Source organism: Lycorma delicatula, chromosome 10 (genome assembly GCF_047948215.1).
Source record: "Lycorma delicatula isolate Av1 chromosome 10, ASM4794821v1, whole genome shotgun sequence".
NCBI classification, from domain to species: Eukaryota; Metazoa; Arthropoda; class Insecta; order Hemiptera; family Fulgoridae; genus Lycorma; species Lycorma delicatula.
This window is the reverse complement of record NC_134464.1, coordinates 122,590,133-122,615,563: the sequence shown is the minus strand read 5'-3', so window position 1 is coordinate 122,615,563 and position 25,431 is coordinate 122,590,133. Positions and strand designations below refer to the sequence as shown.

Below are 25,431 nucleotides of genomic sequence, written 5' to 3'. Positions count from 1 at the left end.
TGTGGATCTACATTAGAAACACAATAAAGCAAATTGTGTTAAAATGATAAGACGATTCCCGTATATAGTTTTTAGTACAACCGTAGACGAAAAACCCTTTCCACACAGGTAAGAAATGGTGAAAGCGATTAATATTTTCAACGTTTCTGCGACCAAATTTCCATATTCACTTCAATGAGCAACCCAAAATGTACCTAAATCTTCAGATGTGAATTGTAGTTGTAGTATTTTATATAGACAAACATTTTGATGAATCGGAACAGCTGAACAGTTGCAACATTTTCACTGAATAGATTTAGTACTCGTCTCTTTGAGAAATAATTTTTATCTTCCAGGAAATACTTCGTGGACTGAATTTTTAGTTCACGCAAATGAATTTTCATGCTATCCAAACTGTGGTGTTCAATTAGTGACTTCTTTATACAAATTTTTGTCAATATAATCAGAAGTACAGATGTAACAAAATTTTTCCTTTCAAGGTGAATAATTCAGATATCAAGTTTCTTAATGAAAGCACGAACTTTGTATTTTTTTTTTTGTCTTCAGTCATCTGACTGGTTTGATGCAGCTCTCCAAGATTCCCTATCTAGTGCTAGTCGTTTCATTTCAGTATACCCCCTACATCTTACATCTCTAACAATTTGTTTTACATATTCTAAACGTGGCCTGCCTACACAATTTTTCCCTTCTACCTGTCCTTCCAATATTAAAGCGACTATTTCAGGATGCCTTAGTATGTGGCCTATAAGTCTGTCTCTTCTTATAACTATATTTTTCCAAATGCTTCTTTCTTCATCTATTTGCCGCAATACCACTTCATTTGTCACTTTATCCACCCATCTGATTTTTAACATTCTCCTATAGCACCAAATTTCAAAAGCTTCTGATCTTTTCTTCTCAGATACTCCGATCGCACAAGTTTCACTTCCATATAAAGCGACACTCCAAACATATACTTTCAAAAATCTTTTCCTGACGTTTAAATTAATTTTTGATGTAAAAAAATTATATTTCTGACTGAAGGCTCGTTTCGCTTGTGCTATTCACCATTTTATATCGCTCCTGCTTCGTCCATCTTTAGTAATTTTACTTCCCAAATAACAAAATTCTTCTACCTCCATAATCTTTTCTCCTCCTATTTTCACATTCAGCGGTCCATCTTTGTTATTTCTACTACATTTCATTACTTTTGTTTTCTTCTTGTTTATTTTTAATGCGATAGTTCTTCCGTAGGACTTCATCTATGCCGTTCATTGTTTCTTCTAAATCCTTTTTACTCTCGGCTAGAATTACTGTATCATCAGCAAATCGTAGCATCTTTATCTTTTCACCTTGTACTGTTACTCCGAATCTAAATTGTACTTTAACATCATTGACTGCTAGTTCCATGTAAAGATTAAAAAGTAACGGAGATAAAGAACATCCTTGTCAGACTCCCTTTCTTATTACGGGTTCTTTCTTATGTTCTTCAATTATTACTGTTGCTGTTTGGTTCCTGTAAATGTTAGCAATTGTTCTTCTATTTCTGTATTTGAACCCTAATTTTTTTTAAATGTTGAACATTATATTCCAGTCTACGTTATCGAATGTTTTTTCTAGATCTTTGTATAGAACTTAGATAGAACTTTGTATAAAATGTTTTTATCACATCCTTGTAAATTCACATTTAAGCCGTTTAAATGTGAAAATACATCAGTAAAATAAGCCTGTAAAACAATGAGAATGAAGTTTCTTTATAGTGGAAAAAAATATTAATTCATCTTGCAACTCCAATAACCAGGTTAACACTTTCTCCCGCGATAACAATCTCACTTCTGTATAGAAAAGAAGAGATTTTTTTTCTTTTTGCCCATTTAAATTTGATTTTATTTTGATTTTTATTACATAGTTTAGCAAACAGCCTATTCTGTAACTACCAACTTTTAATAAAATTACCCGCTTTTCAAAGAATTTGTTCGAGATTTTCTGGCATATTTTTTGTAACAAGAGCATATCTGTGAAGGAAGCGGTCCACCCTTGGTACATAAGACATATGTTTTTCAGAGATCCACTGTTCTATTCTGTTATAGCCATTGCACCATCACTACATACTGCAATACATTTCATCCAATCTACGTAACAGTTATAAGCTTCATAAAAAGCAGCAAAAGATGCACTCCTGTTGTACGACCAGGTATTGATTTGTAAAACAACATATTTTGTTAAAGTCGATACATGGATGGAATATATTGAAGAGTTATACGGAGGAAATGAATTAGAAAATGGTGTTATAGAGGAAGAAGAGGAAGTTGAGGAGGATGAAATAGGTGAAATAATACTGAGATCTGAATTTAAGAGAGCATTAAAAGATTTAAATGGCAGAAAGGCTCCTGGAATAGACGGAATACCTGTAGAATTGCTGCGCAGTGCAGGTGAGGAAGCGATTGATAGATTATACAAACTGGTGTGTAATATTTATGAAAAAGGGGAATTTCCGTCAGACTTCAAAAAAAGTGTTATAGTAATGATACCAAAGAAAGCAGCGGCAGATAAATGTGAAGAATACAGAACAATTAGTTTAACTAGTTATGCATCAAAAATCTTAACTAGAATTTTATACAGAAGAATTGAGAGGAGAGTGGAGGAAGTGTTAGGAGAAGACCAATTTGGTTTCAGGAAAAGTATAGGGACAAGGGAAGCAATTTTAGGTCTCAGATTAATAGTAGAAGGAAGATTAAAGAAAAACAAACCAACAGACTTGGCATTTATAGATGTAGAAAGGCATTCAATAACGTAGACTGGAAAAAAATGTCCAACATTTAAAAAAAATTAGGGTTCAAATACAGAGATAGAAGAACGATTGCTAACATGTACAGGAACCAAACAGCAACAGTAACAATTGAAGAACTTAAGAAAGAAGCCGTAATAAGAAAGGGAGTCCGACAAGGATGTTCCCTATCTCTGTTACTTTTTAATCTTTACATAGAACTAGCAGTTAATGAGGTTAAAGAACAATTTAGATTTGGAGTAACAGTACAAGGTGAAAAGATAAAGATGCTATGATTTGCTGATGATATAGTAATTCTAGCCGAGAGTAAAAAGGATTTAGAAAAAACAATGAATGGCATAGATGAAGTCCTATGCAAGAACTATTGCCTGAATTTTTGAAGGTATATGTTTGGAGTGTCGTTTTATATGGAAGTGAAGCTTGGACGATCGGAGTATCTGAGAAGAAAAGATTAGAAGCTTTTGAAATGTGGTGCTAAAGGAGAATGTTAAAAATCAGATGGGTGACAAAGTGACAAATGAAGAGGTATTGCGACAAATAGATGAAGAAAGAAAGAAGCATTTTGAAAAATATAGTTCAAAGAAGAGACAGACTTATAGGCCTCATCCTAAGGCATCCTGGAATAGTCGCTTTAATATTGGAAGGACAGGTAGAAGGAAAAAATTGTGTAGGCAGGCCACGTTTGGAATATGTAAAACAAATTGTTAGGGATGTAGGATGTAGAGGGTATACTGAAATGAAACGACTAGCACTAGATAGCGAATCTTGGAGAACTGCATCAAACCAGTCAAATGACTGAAGACAAAAAAAAAATATATTTTGTTTGATTGATCTGTACCTATCGTGTTCATACCTCAGAAAACAAAAAAAAACTGAGAAATGTTTGCTGCACCTGTAAATTCATAGAATCGAATACTAAAAAATTCGCTTGCTGAATTATCTGATCAGAAACATCAGCAGCCACGTCATCGATTCAACTTGATACTGTAATTAGGAAGCACAATTTTTTTTTTTGATTTTTCCTATACTTATTAAAACACTGAAAATATCAATTGCAACAAGCGATATGAGGTTTTCTGCGATTGTATTGGGTTTGGACATCTTCGCTACTCATTGCTACTCTAGATAAAATGCATCCCAGTGTACTTTTATCACACTATTTACTTTTATATTTATATTTTCAAAAATAAGAATGTAAAATAATTAAATGTTACATACAAGGAATAATATTTGATTACAAAAAAATTACATTTTTAAAAACTGCTGCTAAAACAGTGCTAGAAAATTTATTTTCTTATCGTATTAAAGGAGAAGAAGCAAATAAAAATTATTTACTTTCAGAAATGGTAGTAAAATTAAGACTGAAAATTTTTATTAAAAAATTTAAATATCTGCACAAAATGTTTACGATACAATTAAATAACACGCAGCAGGAAACGATAAGCGATTCAAATATTTTGTTTTAATTTATACTTGATTTAACTACAGTACAACCCCATTTAACCGGACAAAATGGGTCCATTAGTTGTCCAGATGAGCAAAAGTCCGGATAATCTGGAAATGTATAATATACGTACACTACAACTTAATGAAATCTCTACGGTATTAATGTAATCTCACTTCACGGACGAAGAACGAGGAAAACCATTCTTTAAACATTTCGCAAGACATTATCCATGTTGATTTTTGCGACCTGTATACACGTGGAAGTAAATTCAAATTTTACTAATCTTCTTCAGCGCTCTAGGTTTAGCCGATTTTCCTGTCACAAGAAGTGGCAGCATAAACTTGCCTGATGCATTACTGCATAAAACTTACTGTTTGGTTCGCTTGGCATTTCTCACGCCACCACCCCGTTCGGTCACCGTAAAGCATAAGACCGAATGTTTGTACCACAAGCGGCAACTGAACCTCAAGCAGTTTAGCAACTACATTTCCCAACCGTTCATTTGTCATATATTCACTAAAATGGGTAGGCTCACCCCATCAACTCCTAACAATATATGTGACATCCATAATAAAATTTCATTTGAAGACAGAAATTCACTGCCACGCCTAGGTCGCTGAATGCCAGCAAGTACTTGTCCACCATTTTATAGTCGTGGAGCCATAATAATTGGCTGGTGGTCAGCCATACTCAGGGTTAGCTTCCCACGGCAATGCGGTAAGAGTCTTTCCCTTAAGCAAACTACAGATGCCGGTTGAACAAACCAACCGCATCAAGAACTCCACACGGTGTGACATGTGGCTCTTGCCGCTTGTGAGTAGCCAATTTTCCGCTTGACCTCTAAGTTCCAAGGTGGCCCCTGGTCTCTGGTCCCACCAAGAGCAGGGCATTCAAACATCGGCTGTTCATTTGACTGGACCTCCCCGCAGACACACGGCTCATCAGCTGCCAGGTGAAACCGAAACAGATATAAGTTCAAGTTAGCGTAGTTGATGAGCACCCAGGAACCCGTCGCCCTTAAGAACGAGCTATAGGCATATTGTTCCCCCAAACCCTGTATAACCTTATATAAGGATCTTCTCACAGTGCTCTGCAGCCTCGTACCACAGTATGTAAAGACTGTGATACAAAGTAACTGGCGATAAACTGGATACATTATACAGTAGGCCTACTACTGTGTTTCTTTAATCTATTTTAAAAATTTTAATTTGCTACATACTACTGTATAATGGTACATATTTTATTTTCGATAATTAAAAATGCCTTTCTCTATATCAGTCTGGATAATCCAGAAGTAATGTTAAACGGGATTGTACTGAATTACTTATAATTAGAACTAAGGATGGAGATCTAAACGTGGTTTTGCATGGAATGACGGTGTCTAAAAACTATAATTCTGTGACATGCTTACAAAATTTATGAACCGCTTCTCCGACAACTAAATACTTATTAATTAATAATAAATGAACGATTATTAACCTGGCATTAACTTATGTAATTTTTCAACGCCAAGTCCACCAACAACTTCACTTAAACCCTGGGCAGCACCTGATCGATCAACGGAACTTGTTTCTGATGTTAACGTTTGCATCAACCAAGGTAATAAATCTTCAAAGCTGGTCTCTCCCATACCTCTTACCATAGCACCTAAAGCTCTGGCAGACACACTACGTACCTGAAAAAATAAATAAATACTTTACGGTATACAACACAATAAAGGTGAAATAAATAAAAGATCCCGTCATTCACAGGAACCGGATGATTTTGAAGTGGGTTGTACTCGGGCGTTCGTGGTGTGAGGGGCACGTGGCTGGTGTCTGACGTTTCCTTTGTTCAAAGCATTTACATTTTAGTCGTTGAGATGGAGCCGTGGATGCTAGACCAACGCCTGTACGCGTATAACAGTTTTGTGCGAAATGACGAATCCGTAACTGCTGTTCAGCGAGATTTCCGCCATCAGTTTAATATTCATGGTAATGCAAGTGTCCCTTTTCGTAACACAATATTGCGACGGGTAAACAACCTTCGAACAAGCGGTTCAATATTGAAGAAAAAACCACCGGGTCCCTGACGAACAGCTAGCACTCCGGAGAACATCGAACGAGTAAGGGAAGCCATTGTCAGAAGCCCACGCCGCTCTATTCAGAGGCATTCAGCAGCGCTTCAAATGAGTACAAGTAAAGTAAGACGAATTCTGCATACAGACCTACATTTCCATCCTTACAAGATAGCCGTCGTGCAGCAGTTAAACGAGTAAGATTTCACGCAGCGATTACAATTTTGTCGACAAATGCTTACAGTTTTTGAAGAAAATGAAAATTTGTTATTGTTAATGAGTGACGAAGCCCATTTTCATCCGAATGGCTTCATCAACAAACAGAATTGCCGGTATCGGGCAGAAAGAAACCCACATCAGCTTCACGAGAGACCACTTCATAGCCCAAAGGTGACTGTCTGGTGTGCAATAGGAAAGGTCGGTGTTACTGGACCATATTTTTTTGTAGAAAATGACGCTGCCGTAACTGTAACAGCTGATCGTTACATTGCGATGTTGAATACGTTTTTCATCCCTGAGTTATGAAACCGGGGAATCGATTTTCAAAATGTGTTATTCCAGCAGGATGGAACTACAGCGCACACAGCGAGGGCAACGCTGGCTGTTCTCTGTAACTTGTTTCCAGGACGGATCGTTTCCAGATTCTGTGACATTCCTTGGCCCCCTCGGTCCGCCGACTTTTTTCTGTGGGGTTTTCTGAAATCGCGTGTGTACGGCAATAAACCGCGTACATTGGAGGACGTAAAGATCGTAAATCGTCATCACGTCACCTAGATTGATGTAGACATGCTGCAAAGAATTGAGGCCAGTTACCGTGAAAGGCTACAACAATGTATTGCCCAAAATGGACATCACTTGCCGGACATAATTTTTCGTTCACGAGTAAGTAACAAATGCTTTGATTTAACAAGTGTTTCAGTGCCGATAAAACTTTTTTAAAGTAAATATTCAATTTTTTATGATTATTTTAAAAATATCCGGTTTCCGTGAATGACCGTGTATTAGGATAAATAAATAAATAAAAAGCATATCCAATATAATAAATCAAATAATAAAATGTATAACTGTAATCCAAAAATATATCTAGTAACAATAAGAGAAGAAAAAATTATGGAGAATATTAGCTCTGAACAAGATAATTGAAAAAAAAAACTGCATTAATAATACCTGTAAACTTAAGGTAAAAGTCCATTTTTTTTTTTAATATTTTTTTTGTCTTCAGTCATTTGACTGGTTTGATGCAGCTCTCCAAGATTCCCTATCTAGTGCTAGTCGTTTCATTTCAGTATACCCTCTACATCCTACATCCCCAACAATTTGTTTTACATATTCCAAACGTGGCCTGCCTACACAATTTTTTCCTTCTACCTGTCCTTCCAATATTAAAGCGACTATTCCAGGATGCCTTAGTATGTGGCCTATAAGTCTGTCTCTTCTTTACTATATTTTTCCAAATGCTTCTTTCTTCATCTATTTGCCGCAATACCTCTTCATTTGTCACATTATCCACCCGTCTGATTTTTAACATTCTCCTATAGCACCGCATTTCAAAAGCTTTTAATCTTTTCTTCTCAGATACTCCGATTGTCCAAGTTTCACTTCCATATAAAGCGACACTCCAAACATACACTTTCAAAAATGTTTTCCTGACATTTAAATTAAGTTTTGATGTAAACAAATTATATTTCTTACTGAAGGTTCGTTTCGCTTGTGCTTTTTTTTTTTTTTTTTTTTTTTTTTTGTCTTCAGTCATTTGACTGGTTTGATGCAGCTCTCCAAGATTCCCTATCTAGTGCTAGTCGTTTCATTTCAGTATACCCTCTACATCCTACATCGCCAACAATTTGTTTTACATACTCCAAACGTGGCCTGCCTACACAATTTTTCCCTTCTACCTGTCCTTCCAATATTAAGGCGACTATTCCACGATGCCTTAGTATGTGGCCTATAAGTCTGTCTCTTCTTTTAACTATATTTTTCCAAATGCTTCTTTCTTCATCTATTTGCCGCAATACCTCTTCATTTGTCACTTTATCCACCCATCTGATTTTTAACATTCTCCTATAGCACCACATTTCAAAAGCTTCTAATCTTTTCTTCTCAGATACTCCGATTGTCCAAGTTTCACTTCCATATAAAGCGACACTCCAAACATACACTTTCAAAAATCTTTTCCTGACATTTAAATTCATTTTTGATGTAAACAAATTATATTTCTTACTGAAGGCTCGTTTAGCTTGTGCTATTCGGCATTTTATATCGCTCCTGCTTCGTCCATCTTTAGTAATTTTACTTCCCAAATAACAAAATTCTTCTACCTCCATAATCTTTTCTCCTCCTATTTTCACATTCAGCGGTCCATCTTTGTTATTTCTACTACATTTCATTACTTTTGTTTTGTTCTTGTTTATTTTCATGCGATAGTTCTTGCGTAGGACTTCATCTATGCCGTTCATTGTTTCTTCTAAATCCTTTTTACTCTCGGCTAGAATTACTATATCATCAGCAAATCGTAGCATCTTTATCTTTTCACCTTGTACTGTTACTCCGAATCTAAATTGTTCTTTAACATCATTAACTGCTAGTTCCATGTAAAGATTAATCGCTTGTGCTATTCGGCAAATTATATTGCTCCTGATTTGTCCATCTTTAGTAATTCTAATTCCCAAATAACAAAATTCTTCTACCTCCATAATCTTTTCTCTTCCTATTTTCACATTCAGTAGTCCATCTTTGTTATTTCTAATACATTTCATTACTTTCGTTTTGTTCTTGTTTATTTTCTTTTGTAGGACTTCATCTATGCCGTTCATTGTTTCTTCTAAATAAATCCTTTTTACTCTCGGCTAGAATTACTATATCATCGGCAAATCGTAGCATCTTTATCTTTTCACCTTGAACTGTTACTCCGAATCTAAATTGTTCTTTACAATCATTAACTGCTATTTCCATTAAAGATTAAAAAGTAACGGAGATAGGGAACAGCCTTGTCGGACTCCCTTTCTTATTAGGGCTTCTTTCTTATGTTTTTCAATTGTTATTGTTGCTGTTTGGTTACTGTACATGTTAGCAATTGTTCTTCTATCTCTGTATTTGAACCCTAATTTTTTTAAAATGCTGAACATTTTATTCCAATCTACGTTATCGAATGCCTTTTCTAGGTCTATAAACGCCAAGCATGCTGACAGTAGAATTCTTAAATATTCGATTATTTCATGTAACTAAACATATGTTACGCACAAATAATAATTATTTTTCTTCATTTCATTGTTACGTATTTTAATTTTTTTTTTAATAATAATAAATGTGAAGATTACTGAATACACAAATTCAAAGAAAAAGGTTTTATTACTCTTCACAGAGTTTTTAATTATTAATATGTTAATTTCGTTTTCTGTGTCATGATTTTTATCATGACAACAAATCATGACACAAAAAATTTGCTACCTAAACCGCTTAAAAAACAGGATTAATGAAGCAATGACAACCATTAACAAAGAAATTTTAACTAATGTTTGGAGAGAAGTTGAGTATCGTTTCGACATTTGTTGGGCGACTAAGGGCGCACGTATTGAAATTTATTAATTATGTAAAAAAACGTTTGAGACGATAAATTTGAAAAATAAAAAAACATAAACTGTTAAGTAATTCTGTTTTAATTTAAACCATGTTCAAAACGGCACCATTCTTTTACGATAATGAACTATATTAATCAAGGTAAGATGAAATCTAAAGGTATAAATATGTTTACTTATCTCAGGAACTACTAAACTGTTTTTCAAATTTCATCAAAGGCTACGCTTAATGAGCGGTAATTACAGATACAGTCTCCTGCTTAATGTGCACAGAAATGAATTAAATTATTGTAATATCCGACAATTATTTTTCAACATGCATTCACCCTTATGAAAATCCAATAATTCATGCTATCAATGAGGTTAAGATACCTTGCTTTCTAGGTCCTTTCTTTTTCCTGCTTAACCTCTCGTAATAACCGTTTAGATAATACTTCAGAGGATGATATGTATGAGTGTAAATGAAGTAGTCTTGTACAGTCTCAGTTCGACTATTCCTGAAACGTGTGGTTAATTGAAACCCAACCACCAAAAAACACTGGTATCCATGATCTAGTATTCAAATCCGTTTAAAAATAACTGACTTTACTAGGACTTGAACGCTGGAACTCTCGACTTCCAAATCAGCTGATTTGGAAAGACGCGTTCACCACTAGACCAACCCGGTGGGTCTTTCAAGGTTCTGTGGTCGTGTATAATTAACAAAATTGAAATATGATATTCTAACTATTCTTTTTAAAAAAATTTTGGTACTGGAAGCCAGCACAAAAATCGATGGTATAATTGAAAAGTTTGAGCTTTCTGATCGACCTGGTACGGTAGAACCTTCTATTTACATAATGAATAATTATATAATATCTTCTTCTTTTAAAAAAAAGGAATCTTCCGATTTCAGAGGTGAATAAAATATTCAGTACTGAAGTGTTTTATACCTGCTTTGGCCTCCTGAAAACACTGACCTCCTTTAATTAATAAAAAGTAAAATGCTCATATAATTTGTTTACATCAATAATTAATTTAAATGTCAGGAAAAGATTTTTGAAAGTGTATGTTTGGAGTGTCGCTTTATATGGAAGTGAAACTTGGACAATCGGAGTATCTGAGAAGAAAAGATTAGAAGCTTTTGTAATGCGGTGCTATAGGAGAATGTTAAAAATCAGATGGGTGGATAAAGTGACAAATGAAGAGGTATTGCGGCAAATAGACGAAGAAAGAAGCATTTGGAAAAATATAGTTAAAAGAAGAGACAGACTTATAGGCCACATCCTGGAATAGTCGCTTTAATATTGGAAGGACAGGTAGAAGGGAAAAATTGTGTAGGCAGGCCACGTTTGGAGTATGTAAAACAAATTGTTATGGATGTAGGATGTAGAGGGTATACTGAAATGAAACGACTAGCACTAGATAGGGAATCTTGGAGAGCTGCATCAAACCAGTCAAATGACTGAAGTCAAAAAAAAAATGCTCATCTTAAACATTTTCGGAGTCACCAATGACTTTTCTTCGGGCCCCTTAAATAATGGAAAACTATTAAATAAACAGAAAAAAATTATTAAAATGAAAAAATTAAATAATCAGCAAGATTATTTAAAGAAATCTAACTATTTAAGATTGAAATTCTGTCAACACATTGCTCTTTTTTCATTTTAGTGTTTAAAATAAAAGTTTCAAATACCCCAACATAAGATAAATAATACATTTTCAATATAATTAAATTCCTTCTAGTTATATTGATGCATTCTATACCTTGACAATAGCCACAAAATAATATTCTTATAAATGGGAAAGTGTTCGTCCCATCAATTCTTTCATTATCTGAACAGCTATACACCCGTGATTTTTTTTTTGGGAATTAATTATTTCTGACAAAGATTTTAAGAAAAGTAAGCAAACATCATTTTGATTTCGAATGTATTGAGTTAATTTTTAAAAAGAGGGTCTGGAATCACAAAGCTTGAAACTTGATTTGGATTTTCCTCTACGTAGAAAAGTACTGCTGAATGAATACCTCATACCCTAAGCGGGTATAAAACAAATGCAAAACAGTTTAATCATTCCAAGGATGGGATCTGAGAAAATGAGCAAAAATTATTTTGATTAACAATACCAAAGAAGTTAAATTAACGTTTTAACTTTTACCTATGAGGGATGGGGTTCACTTAGGTAGCAAGTTACTATCAAAACCGAATTTTTCTTTCTTACAGTCGAAAGATTTGCTTTTCAATTTTTCATAACCACTGTTATCTTGTTTCAGTCGAGATGAAATATTGAAATTTATCACGAGTATTTACACCAAGCTCAATTCAGGATATCTTTTAGTTAAATCCATCCCCAGGAAGCTTAAATAGGATTAAAATTGTGTTCAACATAATAATATCACAACATTCTTTAATAAGAATACATACAACTGAAGTTTCTCCTTTAAAACACTCCTAAAAGAACAAACTTTGATTCAAGACGGATTGGTTATTTATTTTATTTTATGATCCAACTATTAGCTAGAATTTGATTCTATAATCAAAATCAACATCTGAAGAAAAAACTGACAAACAGATAAACCACATGAACAATAAAATTAAGCATCAGATAGCCATTGACAATTCCGTTCACAAACCATTTCAACTTAACTTGACTATGTGAAACTGCATATTGATTAGCAGTCACAAAATACATTCTTAAACTCAAAAAGAGCAGATGTGTAGAAATGGAACTTAAAAGTTATCTCTGCATAAATAACAAGTATAAGCCAACAAAAACTGTTATCGCACATAAAACTAATTTTTTTTTTTGTCTTCAGTCATTTGACTGGTTTGATGCAGCTCTGGCAGACTCCCTATCTAGTGCTAGTCGTTTCATTTCGGTATATCCCCCTAACAATTTGTTTTACATATTCCAAATGTGGCCTGCCTACACAATATTTTTTCCTTCTACCTGTCCTTCCAATATTAAAGCGACTATTCCAGGATGTCTTAGTATAAGTCTGTCTCTTCTTTTAACTATATTTTTCCAAATGCTTCTTTCTTCATCTATTTGCCGCAATACCTCTTCATTTGTAACTTTATCTACCCATCTGATTTTTAACATTCTATTATAGCACCGCATTTCAAAAGCTTCTAATCTTTTCTTCTCATATACTCCGATTGTCCAAGCTTCACTTCCATATAAAGCGACACTCCAAACATATACTTTCAAAAATTTTTTCCTGACATTTAAATTAATTTTTGATATAAACAAATTATATTTCTGACTGAAGGCTCGTTTCGTTTGTGCTATTCGGCATTTTATATCGCTCCTGCTTCATCCATCTTTAGTAATTCTACTTCGCAAATAACAAAATTCTTCTACCTCCATAATCTTTTCTCCTCCTATTTTCACATTCAGCGGTCCATCTTTGTTATTTCTACTACATTTCATTACTTTTATTTTATTCTTGTTTGTTTTCATGCGATGGTTCTTGCGTAGGACTTCATCTATGCCGTTCATTGTTTCTTCTAAATCCTTTTTACTCTTGGCTAGAATTACTATATTATCAGCAAATCGTAGCATCTTTATCTTTTCACCTTGTACTGTTACTCCGAATCCAAATTGTTCTTTAACATCATTGGCTGCTAGTTCCATGTAAAGATTAAAAAGTAAGAGAGTTAGGGAACATCCTTGTCGGACTCTCTTTCTCATTATGGCTTCTTTCTTATGTTTTTCAATTATTACTGTTCCTGTAAATGTTAGCAATCGTTCTTCTATCTCTATATTTGAACCCTAATTTTTTAAAAATGCTGAACATTTTATTCCAGTCTACATTATCGAATGCCTTTTCCAGGTCTATAAATGCCCAAGTATGTTGGTTTGTTTTTCTTTAATCTTCCTTCTACTATTAATCTGAGGCCTAAAATTGCTTCCCTTGTCCCTATACTTTTCCTGAAACCAAATTGGTCTTCTCCTAACACTTCCTCCACTCTCCTCTCAATTCTTCTGTATAGAATTCTAGTTAAGATTTTTGATGCATGACTAGTTAAACTAATTCTTCTGTATTCTTCACATTTATCTGCCCATGCTTTATTTGGTATCATGACATAAAACTAATAATAAACATGAAATTTCAAACGAAAAATTGAATGTACGTACAGTTAAATTGTATTATTATTACATACCTTGAATTTCAGGATTTCTAATAACCGAACCAATAAGTTTCAACGCTTGAGCACCAGCTTTTTGCACTTTGATATGCGAATCGCTTAGCACTCCGATTAACTTTGGTACGATACTTGGAAGGCATGAAGACAGCTGTTTAGGAGCACAATAAGCCATTGCACCCAGCAACTCTACTGAACCTGTTCAATGAAAAGTAAAACATAATAATAATAATAATAGTTATAAAATATTACCATCCTAAAAAAAATTATACAATATAAAAGAGCTAATGAAAAATACATATTAATACCGTCATCCAGGAATGATAAAAAGTTGTCATATTATCATGTCATCCTACTAAAAAAAGAAAAATCTTTCAATAATTTGATTCCATCGTGAAAATGAACCCTTACGACCTGAAGCCTATTTTGTAAGTACTAGTTAAAAGCCTCAAGCAAATTTTTCAGAAAAAGATTTTTTTTTTGTCTTCAGTCATTTGACTGGTTTGATGCAGCTCTCCAAGATTCCCTATCTAGTGCTAGTCATTTCATTTCAGTATACCCTCTACATCCTACATCCCTAACAATTTGTTTTACATATTCCAAACGTGGCCTGCCTACACATTTTTTCCCTTCTACCTGTCCTTCCAATATCAAAGCGACTATTCCAGGATGCCTTAGTATGTTGGCCTATAAGTCTGTCTCTTCTTTTAACTATATTTTTCCAAATGCTTCATTCTTCATCAATTTGCCACAACACCTCTTCATTTGTCACTTTATCCACCCGTCTGATTTTTAACATTCTCCTATAGCATCGCATTTCAAAAGCTTCTAATCTTTTCTTCTCAGATATTCCGATCGTCCAAGTTTCACTTCCATATAAAGCAGCGCTCCAAACATATACTTTCAAAAATCTTTTTCTGATGTTTAAACTAATTTTTTATGTAAACAAATTATCTTACTGAAGGCTCGTTTAGCTTGGGCTATTCGGCATTTTATATCGCTCCTGCTTCGTCCATCTTTAGTAATTCTACTTCCCAAATAACAAAATTCTTCTACCTCCATAATCTTTTCTCCTCCTATTTTCACATTCAGTGGTCCAGAAAAAGATGTTTGATAGAAATGCCACAGAAATAACAATATACACGAGATAAAATTATGAAAAAAATTGTAATTACTCAGTAAATTATGTAGATTATGGTGCTGGGATCCAAAATGGTGTTACATCCTTGATTAATTATATAAAAAATAAAATTCTACTTTTCTTTTTTTTTTTAAATACTGAATTTGTTCTTTATTTGAAAAAAAATCCTTGCTATTTATATCTAATGTATCACTGTTCATAAAAACTAAAATTATTTGTGAACAAAATAAAAAAATTTTCACTTAAAATTGCATATTATTTACAGAGTTATTGAAATTTTTGTAACATCTATGCTTTAAAATTTCAAAATAATTCTAAAATGGTGCGCTGAAAACATTTTACCAAACCAAGGGATTGCCTGTGATGATACTGTATTTCAGTAACTCTTAAGACTAGGTTCTCTAATTATCCCCATATTCAGTATGGAAGCTATAAAACCTTTCATTTCAGAAATGGTAATATTTTTCCATTTTCAGTATGATTCAAACAGCCTATCTCTATTTGCATTTAAATATTGATTGGCTGATGGATCTATTAGTTTCTTTCACCATCAGTTCAAATAAATTAAGTGTAAATAATTAATAAAAATAAATTATACGAGGTGCAACAATAAAGTAATGAGACTGATTTTTCTTTACAAGATGTGGCAACCCTGCACCTTGCATAGGCACACCATCATTGACCTTGGTCTATACGCTACTTCTAGTCCAAGCGGCACATTGATGCACGGTCGTGAGTTGTGCTGTAATAAGTGAACACGTGTTTGTGTCTCTCCTCACAGAAATGAAACCGCAATATATTGTACAACGGTATGCCATTTCTTTTTGCGTTAAATCTGTTGAAACGCGACGACAACTTACGGTAAGCATTAAAAGGCTTTTGGAGAGGAGGTTATGTCAAGAGCTCAAATTTTTCGGTGGCATAAAATTTTTAGTGAAGGCAGAACGAATGTTGAAGATTAAGACAGCAGTCGACGACCATCAACCTCACGGACAGATGTAAACTTGACCAGAGTGCGTGAAATCGTATCTGATTGAAGATTATCCGTGAAAATGATTGCAGAAGAACTCAACATTGATCGAGAAACGGTTCGGCTAATATTAACTGAAGATCTTGGTATGAGAAAGATTTGTGCAAAAATTGTCCCCAAAAATCTCACACAACAACAGCGAGAAACACGGAAAAATGTGGCAGCCGATCTGTTACAGCAAACGGAAATGAAATTTGATAACACGGCTCAACAAATCCAGATTTGTTGAGCCGTGTTATCACTGGTGATGAAGGTTGGTTTTTTCAATACGATTCAGAGACAAAACGCCAAAGTTCGCAATGGTACTCAAAGGGATCATCACCCAAACCAAAAAAAGCTCGCATCTCAAGGTCAAAAGTGAAATGTATGCTTGTGTGCTTCTTCGATTCCAAGGGAATTGTTCATAAAGAGTGGGTGCCTCCTGGACAAACAGTTAACCGATATTTGTACAAAGAAATTTTGGAAAGACTTCATAAACAAGTGTCTTGGAACTGTGACGAGGGTCTTTGAGGATATTACAGAAGATGAGTTTCAGAATTGTTACCATCAATGGCAGAAGCACTGGAATAAGTGTGTGCAATCAGAGGAGAACTACATTGAAGGACACAACACTAAACGGGTAGTAAAGGGTGGTTGAATATATGTGTCTTTAGCAATTGAATCTGCAGGTTCACTAGCTAGAGATCCAGCAGAAACTCACTTGTGTGTTGCGATAATTCAACTCTTTTTTTTTTTTTTTTGTGGGGGAAAAACGCCTGGGCGTTATCGCCCGGAATTTTATTAATAAAACGCTGAAATATCTCCAAAATAATAAAGTTTATTATTATTATGTAAATGTAATATTAATCGTATAATAAAAATTTATTAAAACGTGCCAAGAAGGCAAAATAAAACTCAAAACTAATACCAGAGACGAAGTCGATAAAATATAAAAGTTAAAATAATAGAATAAAGAAACTATATAAAACTTACCTAATTCCGATGGGTTGTGCAAAAGGTCCCCTCCCGGGATAGTAAAATTAAATACATAGAACCGAGAAAATCAAAATTGAAAGTAAAGATTAAAATTATCAAAAAAAACTCTTCTAACAGAAAAATATATATGATATTAAACTTTTTGCAGTAACCTGGTACTATACAAAAAGAGAAACATCCGGTCCAAAATTCCGTTATTATTGCACAAGATATTACTAGATATTTCTAGGTAGATTAAACTGACGACGCAACACCGCATAACATATGCAGTCCACGAGAATGTGGTGCACAGTCATGCGGCAGTTGCATCATGTGCATAGGGATGGGGCTTCTCCTGACATTAGGTATTCGCGTGTGATCCTCGTATGTCCTAATCGTAACCGGCAAAGGACCGCTTCCTCACGACGAGATTTTCTGCAAGAGGAGCCCCATGGCAACACTGAATTTGGTGACAATAGGATGTGTGGAATAAAAATTTTCTAAGGCTCTACACGAGTCGCTACATACAACAAGGATATGACGATAATTAGGGTTAATGACATTCACAGTCTTACTTATGGTGTATAATTCAGCAGTAAAGACACTCGTAATACTAGGTAGACCAAACATATAGGTTCGATTATTAACAATAAATGCGTATGCAACGGTATCATTCTGTTTTGACCAGTCCATGTATATACTACTGTATCTGGGTTTTTCTTTAGAGAGAATACAGTGAAACATTTGCTGAAAGAAAATAGGTGGTGTAGATTCTTTATATTATATCGAACAAAATATTTTACGCACCACTTTAATATAATAACTTTGGAAACCATTTTTATAAAATATTTTACTCATATATATATATATATATATATATATATATATATATATATATATATATATAATTATACACATTCTAACCTGTTTTAGTACGCCAAGAATCCTCTTCTAATGCAGCTAATAACGAAGGTAATACTAACTTAACACCATGCGCCGATAATTTACTCATAACAACACGGGCGCAGTCGTCGGTGGCATCTCTAACATACTGACTTCCATCGCCAAAACAAAGTAACAAATGAGGTAAAACGTGAACTATGTACGGCTCAAATAAACGTCCCAACATGTGACACAACATTTCAAATGCAAAAAGAGCGCCTGCAACAAAATAAATAATTATTATACCTTCGTATATTTGGTGTGAAAAATTAAAGTTATATAGCAATAAGTGGCGATTCATTAACTCGATGATGCACGCACGGAAAGGTGGTGTTAAAGGATTATGTTACGTTAAATGTTATCATGCTTTCACATCAGGTGAGCAGAGGTCATGAAAAAGCTTATCATGTGATAACTGTAAAACATGCTTCAAAACATATTAATTATACTGCACGTAACAATTTTATATGAATATTTTGTTTACAGAAAAAAATCTATATATATATACACATGAGGGTTATTTTTTATATATACATATATATAATCTATATATATATATATATATATATATATATATATATATATATATATATATATACACACACAAGGGTTATTTTTTTTCAAGGTCCGATCGGTCGCAAAATAAAAACCCATACAAAAATCAGATGAACCTTTGCGCATGTGTTGCGCAGCGTCTCCAGTATGGCCTTCAATCACGCCGCATCACTTTGTTTAGTTCTGAACAGGCAGCTACCACGTAAACATGTCTACAACAATAGCATCTCCCGCCAAGTGTGAAGTGCGTGCGCGATAATTCGATTCCTTCAGGCCGAGGGGGTGTAATGCAGCTGAAATTCATCACTGCAGCCTCACATTGCATGACTCTTCAACGACTTCTACGAAGGGCGATTCAGAATAAGCGGAGAGGAATGTTGTCATCAGGCACTGTCTTTCTCCACGACAATGCTCGGCCGCACACTGCAGCTGTAACAAGGAAACTCCTGCAGCGTTTTCGTCGAGAAGTGTTTGATCACCCACTATACAGACCAGACTTGGCTCCATCCGATTTTCACCTCTTTGCTTGCACATGAAACACCGGCTAGGAGGACAAAGTTTTGGCACAGACATCAAGCTGCTGACCAGCGTAGAAACATGGCTGAAAACACAGGCGGCTCCGTTCTATGACAAGGGTATTGGAAAGTTGGTACCAAGCTACGATAAATATTTAAATCGAAGTGGCGACTATGTAGAGAAATAGCGTAACTATGTAAGTATTTGTTACAAATAAAATTTTTTTTACTTGCACTGTGGTTTTAATTTTGTGACCGATCGGACCTTGAAAAAAAAATAACTCTCGTATATACAGCAATTTACAATGCATCAGTATACATCAGTATTTACAATGCCTAACTTTATCAGATTGCATAACTGTAACTATTTTTGCATTATACAGTACAATATTTTGGCCTACAAAAAAATAATTTTTTCACTAAAAGAAAGGACCTTTTTGTGCTTCAGTTTAAAAATTTCCCAACAATCAATAAGATCTTTTAACCAATATTAAAAAGCGTAAATCATAAAATTTGTTTTTATACAAACAAAATTTATTTTATAAATTTTATAAGTTTTTCATACTAAAATCACATAAATCTGAACTTTTTCAATTTGGATCTAATATGCACTTATTTATGATACTTTTTTTATACTTATTTATATATATATATATATATATATATATATATATATATATATATATATATATATATATATATATATATATATGTTTTTTTTAATAGAGTAGTAAAATGGGAGGTGGTACAGAGCATGGTGGCTAGCATCATGAAGATGAAGGAGGAATTCGGAACATAGTGGGGAGAAGACTTATAGGCGCGGGTAAGCAGCAATGTCCCTAGCGAGTATACTGTGTGTTTCTTCTATTATATATTTTATTTTTGTGTTGTATTGTATTGTGAATTCATTGTCTCCATTGTCACTGTGGTTGGTACTCTGCGGCCGGCTCGAGATGACAGGCACGATCGCTTCGACCGTGTGCAGGAGGGCCAAGGCTAGAGGTGACATCGCCGAAGAGACAACATGAAGTGTGGGTTTCATTTATTATGTATTTTCCTTGTATTGTATGATTGTGGTATTATTTTATTTTATTGATTGTGTTTCCGTTCCTGCTAACGGCTACGAGGGCAGTCACAGCGAACGAGCCTGCTGATTGTGGAAGGAGGAATAAGTTCAGACACCAACGTGATGGGCTGCAACTGAAGGGAAGGTTCTTCAATATTGTCCTGATTGTGTTTTATTTTATCTTATTTTATTTCATTTTATCGAGTTGTTTTGTGTGTTTGCTGCCGGTTGAGGAGTGCAATCGCAGCCAACGTGATAGTGGTGGCTGACTACGACGAGAACTGCCGCAGCAGCGGGAAGTTACTGTGTTTACCTAATTTTATTTTATTGAAGTGTGTATTTCATTTCTTTTGTATATGTTTTTGTGTTTCTATTGCTGGTGGGATTGCAAACACGATCACTGCGATCGTGTGTAGGAAGGCCACGACCAGCGGTGACAAAGCCGAAAAATGAGACAGATGGGAAGAGTAGACTTTTATTCATTATGTATTTTCTGCATGGGTGTGTTACTAAGCTTAACTGCGTTTTCCTGATGGCGGCTAAGCGGTGGTGTGAGTTAGTGTGTTTTATCACCTGTGATGTGTCCTGCGGATGGGTGTGAAAAAAAAAAGGACAGGGAGCGAATCGTGGTCGGCGTGCAGAGCCATGGAGGAAGCCTGGATGCAGAGGCGGTTTGGCTCCTTCATATGCAAGATTGAAGGTCAGTTGGGGTGCTCCGATGATGCATTTGGGACTCTCAGGTGTGAGAGCCGACAACCTAATATAGGGACGGGAAGGGTAGCCCCTCAGTGGACGGATGTAGTGGTCGTCCAGAAGAGAGGGCTACTGCATCTTGATGAAACTGAGAGTACCCCGATGCGACGCCACAGAAAAGGGAAGACAGGGGGAGCAGTCAACTGCCACGACACTCCGACATTCCTGCGCATCGCCTAATGGCGGAGGCCGGGGATGTTGGGGGTGTTTAACAAGATTGAAAAAATATATATATGTGTAAATGAAAAGTACGTACCTTCACGTCGCCTATAATTCTTCTCATCCTGTATGGTATTAGTTAAAGTACTCATAATATCCAACTGTTTTAAAACCAATATACCCATTCCTTTAACAAGTCCAGCTAACCCGTACGCGGCACCTTTTCTTTCACCATATTTTTCAGATTCTAATAACTGACGTAATAATTTCTGAACTAAAGCAGGAGCATCTTCCTTCATCGCCGGCACTAACGGTGGCAAACAATTTGCAACCGCTTCTTGTACCTATCACAAATAAACAAAATCTGATTCTGAATAACAACTCAACATATACATATATATATTTATCGGAAGGTCACTTTTTTATTTATTTATTAAAAGTGATCTCGCTTTGTAAATTAATTATGAAAACAATTTCATTTTTTCAGCGCATAAAATGTGGGTCCAAATTTTTCCCCAGTATGATGAAAACTGTTTTAAAGATTGGTTATTTTTGAGACATTTAAGCATGACTTATTTTAAGCGCATATTTTTAGGAGTTTCTTAAAAATAAAGGGTCTTATAAAAAAAAAGTGGCTGCATGAAGTAGTTGAAAATTATAAAAAAATAATTTTTATTTGGTTACTTTTCGTCCTCCAGTAAAGTAGATTTTTATCGGGTACACAACTCCCGTAAAATACTGATATTCAATAATATTTGTATGGATCCATCCGAACAAAAAATTTTTTTGTACATTTTTCATTAACCTTTTCAGATCATGTACCTTGGAACTGGTTATGTACGGTGTCAATTTTAAAGATGGACCACTAAATGTGAAAATAAGAGGAGAAAAGATTATGGAGGTAAAAGAATTTTGTTATTTGCGAAATAGAATTACTAAAGATGGACGAAGCAAGAGCGATATAAAATGCCGAATAGCACAAGCGAAACGAGCCTTCATTAACAAATATAATTTGTTTACATCAAAAATTAATTTAAATGTCAGGAAAAGATTTTTGAAAGTGTATGTTTGGAGTGTCGCTTTATATGGAAGTGAAACATGGACAATCTCAGTATCTGAGAAGAAAAGATTAGAAGCTTTTGAAATGCGGTGCTATAGGAGAATGTTAAAAATCAGACGGGTGGATAAAGTGACAAATGAAGAGGTGTTGTGGCAAATAGATGAAGAAAGATGCATTTGAAAAAATATAGTTAAAAGAAGAGAGGTTACTAAGGCATCCTGGAATAGTCGCTTTAATATTGGAGGGACAGGTAGAAGGAAAAAAATTGTGTAGGAAGGCCACGTTTACTTAGGACTTAATCTATGCCATTCATAATTTCTTCTAAATCCTTTCTACTCTCAGCTAGGATTACTATATTATCAGCAAATCGTAGCATCTTTATCTTTTCACCTTGTACTGTTACTCCGAATCTAAATTGTTCTTTAACCTCATTAACTGCTAGTTCTATGTAAAGATTAAAAAGTAACAGAGATAGGTAACAACCTTGTCGGACCCCCTTTCTTATTACGGCTTCTTTCTTATGTTCTTCAATTGTTACTGTTGCTGTTTGGTTCCTGTACATGTTAGCAATTGTTCTTCTATCTCTGTATTTGAACCCTAATTTTTTTTAAATGTTGAACATTTTATTCCAGTCTACGTTATCGAATGCCTTTTCTAGGTCTATAAATGCCAAGTATGTCGGTTTGTTTTTCTTTAATCTTCCTTCTACTATTAATCTGAGGCTTAAAATTGCTTCCCTTGTCCCTATACTTTTCCTGAAACCAAATCGGTTTTCTCCTAACACTTCTTCCACTCTCCTCTCAATTGTTCTGTATAGAATTCTAGTTAAGATTTTTTATGCATGACTAGTTAAACTAATTGTTCTGTATTATTCACATTTATCTGCCCCTGCTTTCTTTGGTATCATGACTATAACACTCTTTTTGAAATCTGATGGAACTTCCCCTTTTTCATAAATATTACACACCAGTTTGTACAATCTATCAATCGCTTCCTCACCTGCACTGCGCAGTAATTTTACAGGTATTCCGTCTATTCCAGGAGCATTTCTGCCAATTAAATCTTTTAATGCTCTCTTAAATTCAGATCTCAGTATTGTTTCTCCCATTTCATCCTCCTCAATTTCCTCTTCTTCCTCTATAAAACCATTTTCTAATTCATTTCCTCCGTATAACTCTTCAATATATTCCACCCATCTATCGACTTTACCTTTCGTATTATATATAGGTGTACCATCTTTGTTTAACATATTATTAGATTTTAATTTATGTAACCCAAAATTTTTCTTAACTTTTCTGTATGCTCCGTCTATTTTACCAATGTATGTTCATTTCTCTCTCCACTTCTGAACACTTTTCTTTAATCCACTCTTCTTTCGCTAGTTTGCACTTCCTGTTTATAGCATTTCTTAATTTTCGATAGTTCCTTTTACTTTCTTCATCACTAGCATTCTCATATTTTCTACGTTCATCCATCAGCTGCAATACATCGTCTGAAACCCAAGGTTTTCTACCGATTCTCTTTATTCCGCCTAATTTTGCTTCTGCTGATTTAAGAATTTCCTTTTTAACATTCTCCCATTCTTCTTCTACATTTTCTTACTTTTTTTTTTTACTCAGACCTCTTGCAATATTCTTTACCTCCTCTTCCTCAAGCTTCTCTAAATTCCACCGATTCATCTGACACCTTTTCTTCAGGTTTTTAAACCCCAATCTACATTTCATTATCACCAAATTACGGTCGCTATCAATGTCTGCTCCAGGGAAAGTTTTGCAGTCAACGAGTTGATTTCTAAATCTTTGCTTAACCATGATATAATCTATCTGATACCTTGCAGTATCGCCTGGCTTTTTCCAAGTGTATATTCTTCTATTATGATTTTTAAATCGGGTGTTGGCAATTACTAAATTATACTTCGTGCAAAATTCATCATCTCGTAAGTTGTTTCAAACTGCTTTTTTATTCTTAAACAATTGTAATACAGATACAAAAATGACACATGTAAAACCGGCTAAAATGGGCTCAGAAAAAATACACGCATACAAATATAATTCACAAAATCTTCAAGATTGCAGTACATTTAGTTATGGATTTAAGACGATAAAACAACACTACACTATCCATTTCAAACTGATCGTTTCATAGTATATTTAATACATTACCGTTTAATTAAGCAGATTCAATAAACTTTCCGAGAGGTCTATTAATAACCACAGACTATTTGGTCTGTGGTCCACCTGTCCGTAAAATACCTGTCTGATCATCTACACAAATAGTTTGTAGATTAGTGGTTAACAACGCAAAAAATTTGTAACTAAAATTTTTTTTTAAATGATCTTCTGACTCGCATTCATTTTATAAAACCATATTAACTATGTAAATAAAATTAATGGTAAATAGAAGAGGAATTGTTGAACTGTTGTGAAGGTGTTGATAATGCATCGATTAGTTTACCGACAATCGGTTTAATTTTACGATCGTCCCTATCCAAATGTCTAGCGAGACAACCCATCAATATAACTACCAGAATCAGGTGCTTTATCAAGGAAATCTTCAAAAACTGGAAGCAAACTATTAACGGTTTCCTAAAACAAAAAATAAAGTAAATTTAAGATACAATGTAATGTCCTTAAAAATACTTACAATTAAATAAATTAAATTAAATCAGTAATTGCGACTTCCTCCACAGAAGGGGACGCCATTGCTCCCTCCTTATAGTTAGTGCCCCGTTGTGGCGTATTCCTGCTAGCCTATGAAACGTTACCACCGAAAGGACTTCAGTGGACGGTCTGAAGGGGAATTACGTCAGGAGGTCAGGTTTTAAAAGCCTAGCCTCCTACAGTCGGACCCAAAAATGGGTTCGAGAACGCTGGTACAAACGAATATGGAATGCTAATAAATTTGTACATAAAATATAATAAAACTTAGACATGTCATTAAAAATAAACCCTTAAACATGCCCGATTATAGAATCGTACAGCAGCGAGTGACACTGTCCAGGTTCTGCGATTCAAAGGGAGAATTTGTGAAACTCCCGCTCCTACCACCTTTGCGTTCCATTCCGTTCCTACGATGCGATCGTTGACAAAGTAAGTAATTTTAAAGTAACAAGTTTTACAAACGCAAATTAAAAATTGTATAATTAATAGATAAAAATGAATTTTTTCCTCTTTGTCTTTAAGACATTTAAAAACCGCTATAATAAACGATAAACTAATGAAACCGTAAACAAGTTTGGCACGTCGATCGATCGGTATTGTACGATGGTCTTTTTTAAAGGT

At 34.6% G+C, this 25,431-nt stretch overlaps 1 protein-coding gene across 1 annotated transcript in view; it reads right to left on the bottom strand.

Annotated features, from left to right (window-relative positions):
* The window catches only part of LOC142330959 (stalled ribosome sensor GCN1-like), a 74,353-nt gene extending 49,939 nt beyond the window's left edge, over window positions 1-24,414 (bottom strand). The window contains exons 1-6 of the mRNA XM_075376424.1: window positions 24,403-24,414; window positions 21,188-21,434; window positions 18,025-18,261; window positions 13,994-14,173; window positions 11,854-11,861; window positions 5,694-5,889 (exon numbers count right to left, since the gene is read on the bottom strand). Of these exons, the coding sequence (XP_075232539.1) occupies window positions 5,694-5,889; window positions 11,854-11,861; window positions 13,994-14,173; window positions 18,025-18,261; window positions 21,188-21,434; window positions 24,403-24,414 (880 nt within the window). The remainder of the gene's footprint in view (window positions 1-5,693; window positions 5,890-11,853; window positions 11,862-13,993; window positions 14,174-18,024; window positions 18,262-21,187; window positions 21,435-24,402) is intronic.
* Between the last annotated feature and the right edge of the window lie 1,017 nt (window positions 24,415-25,431).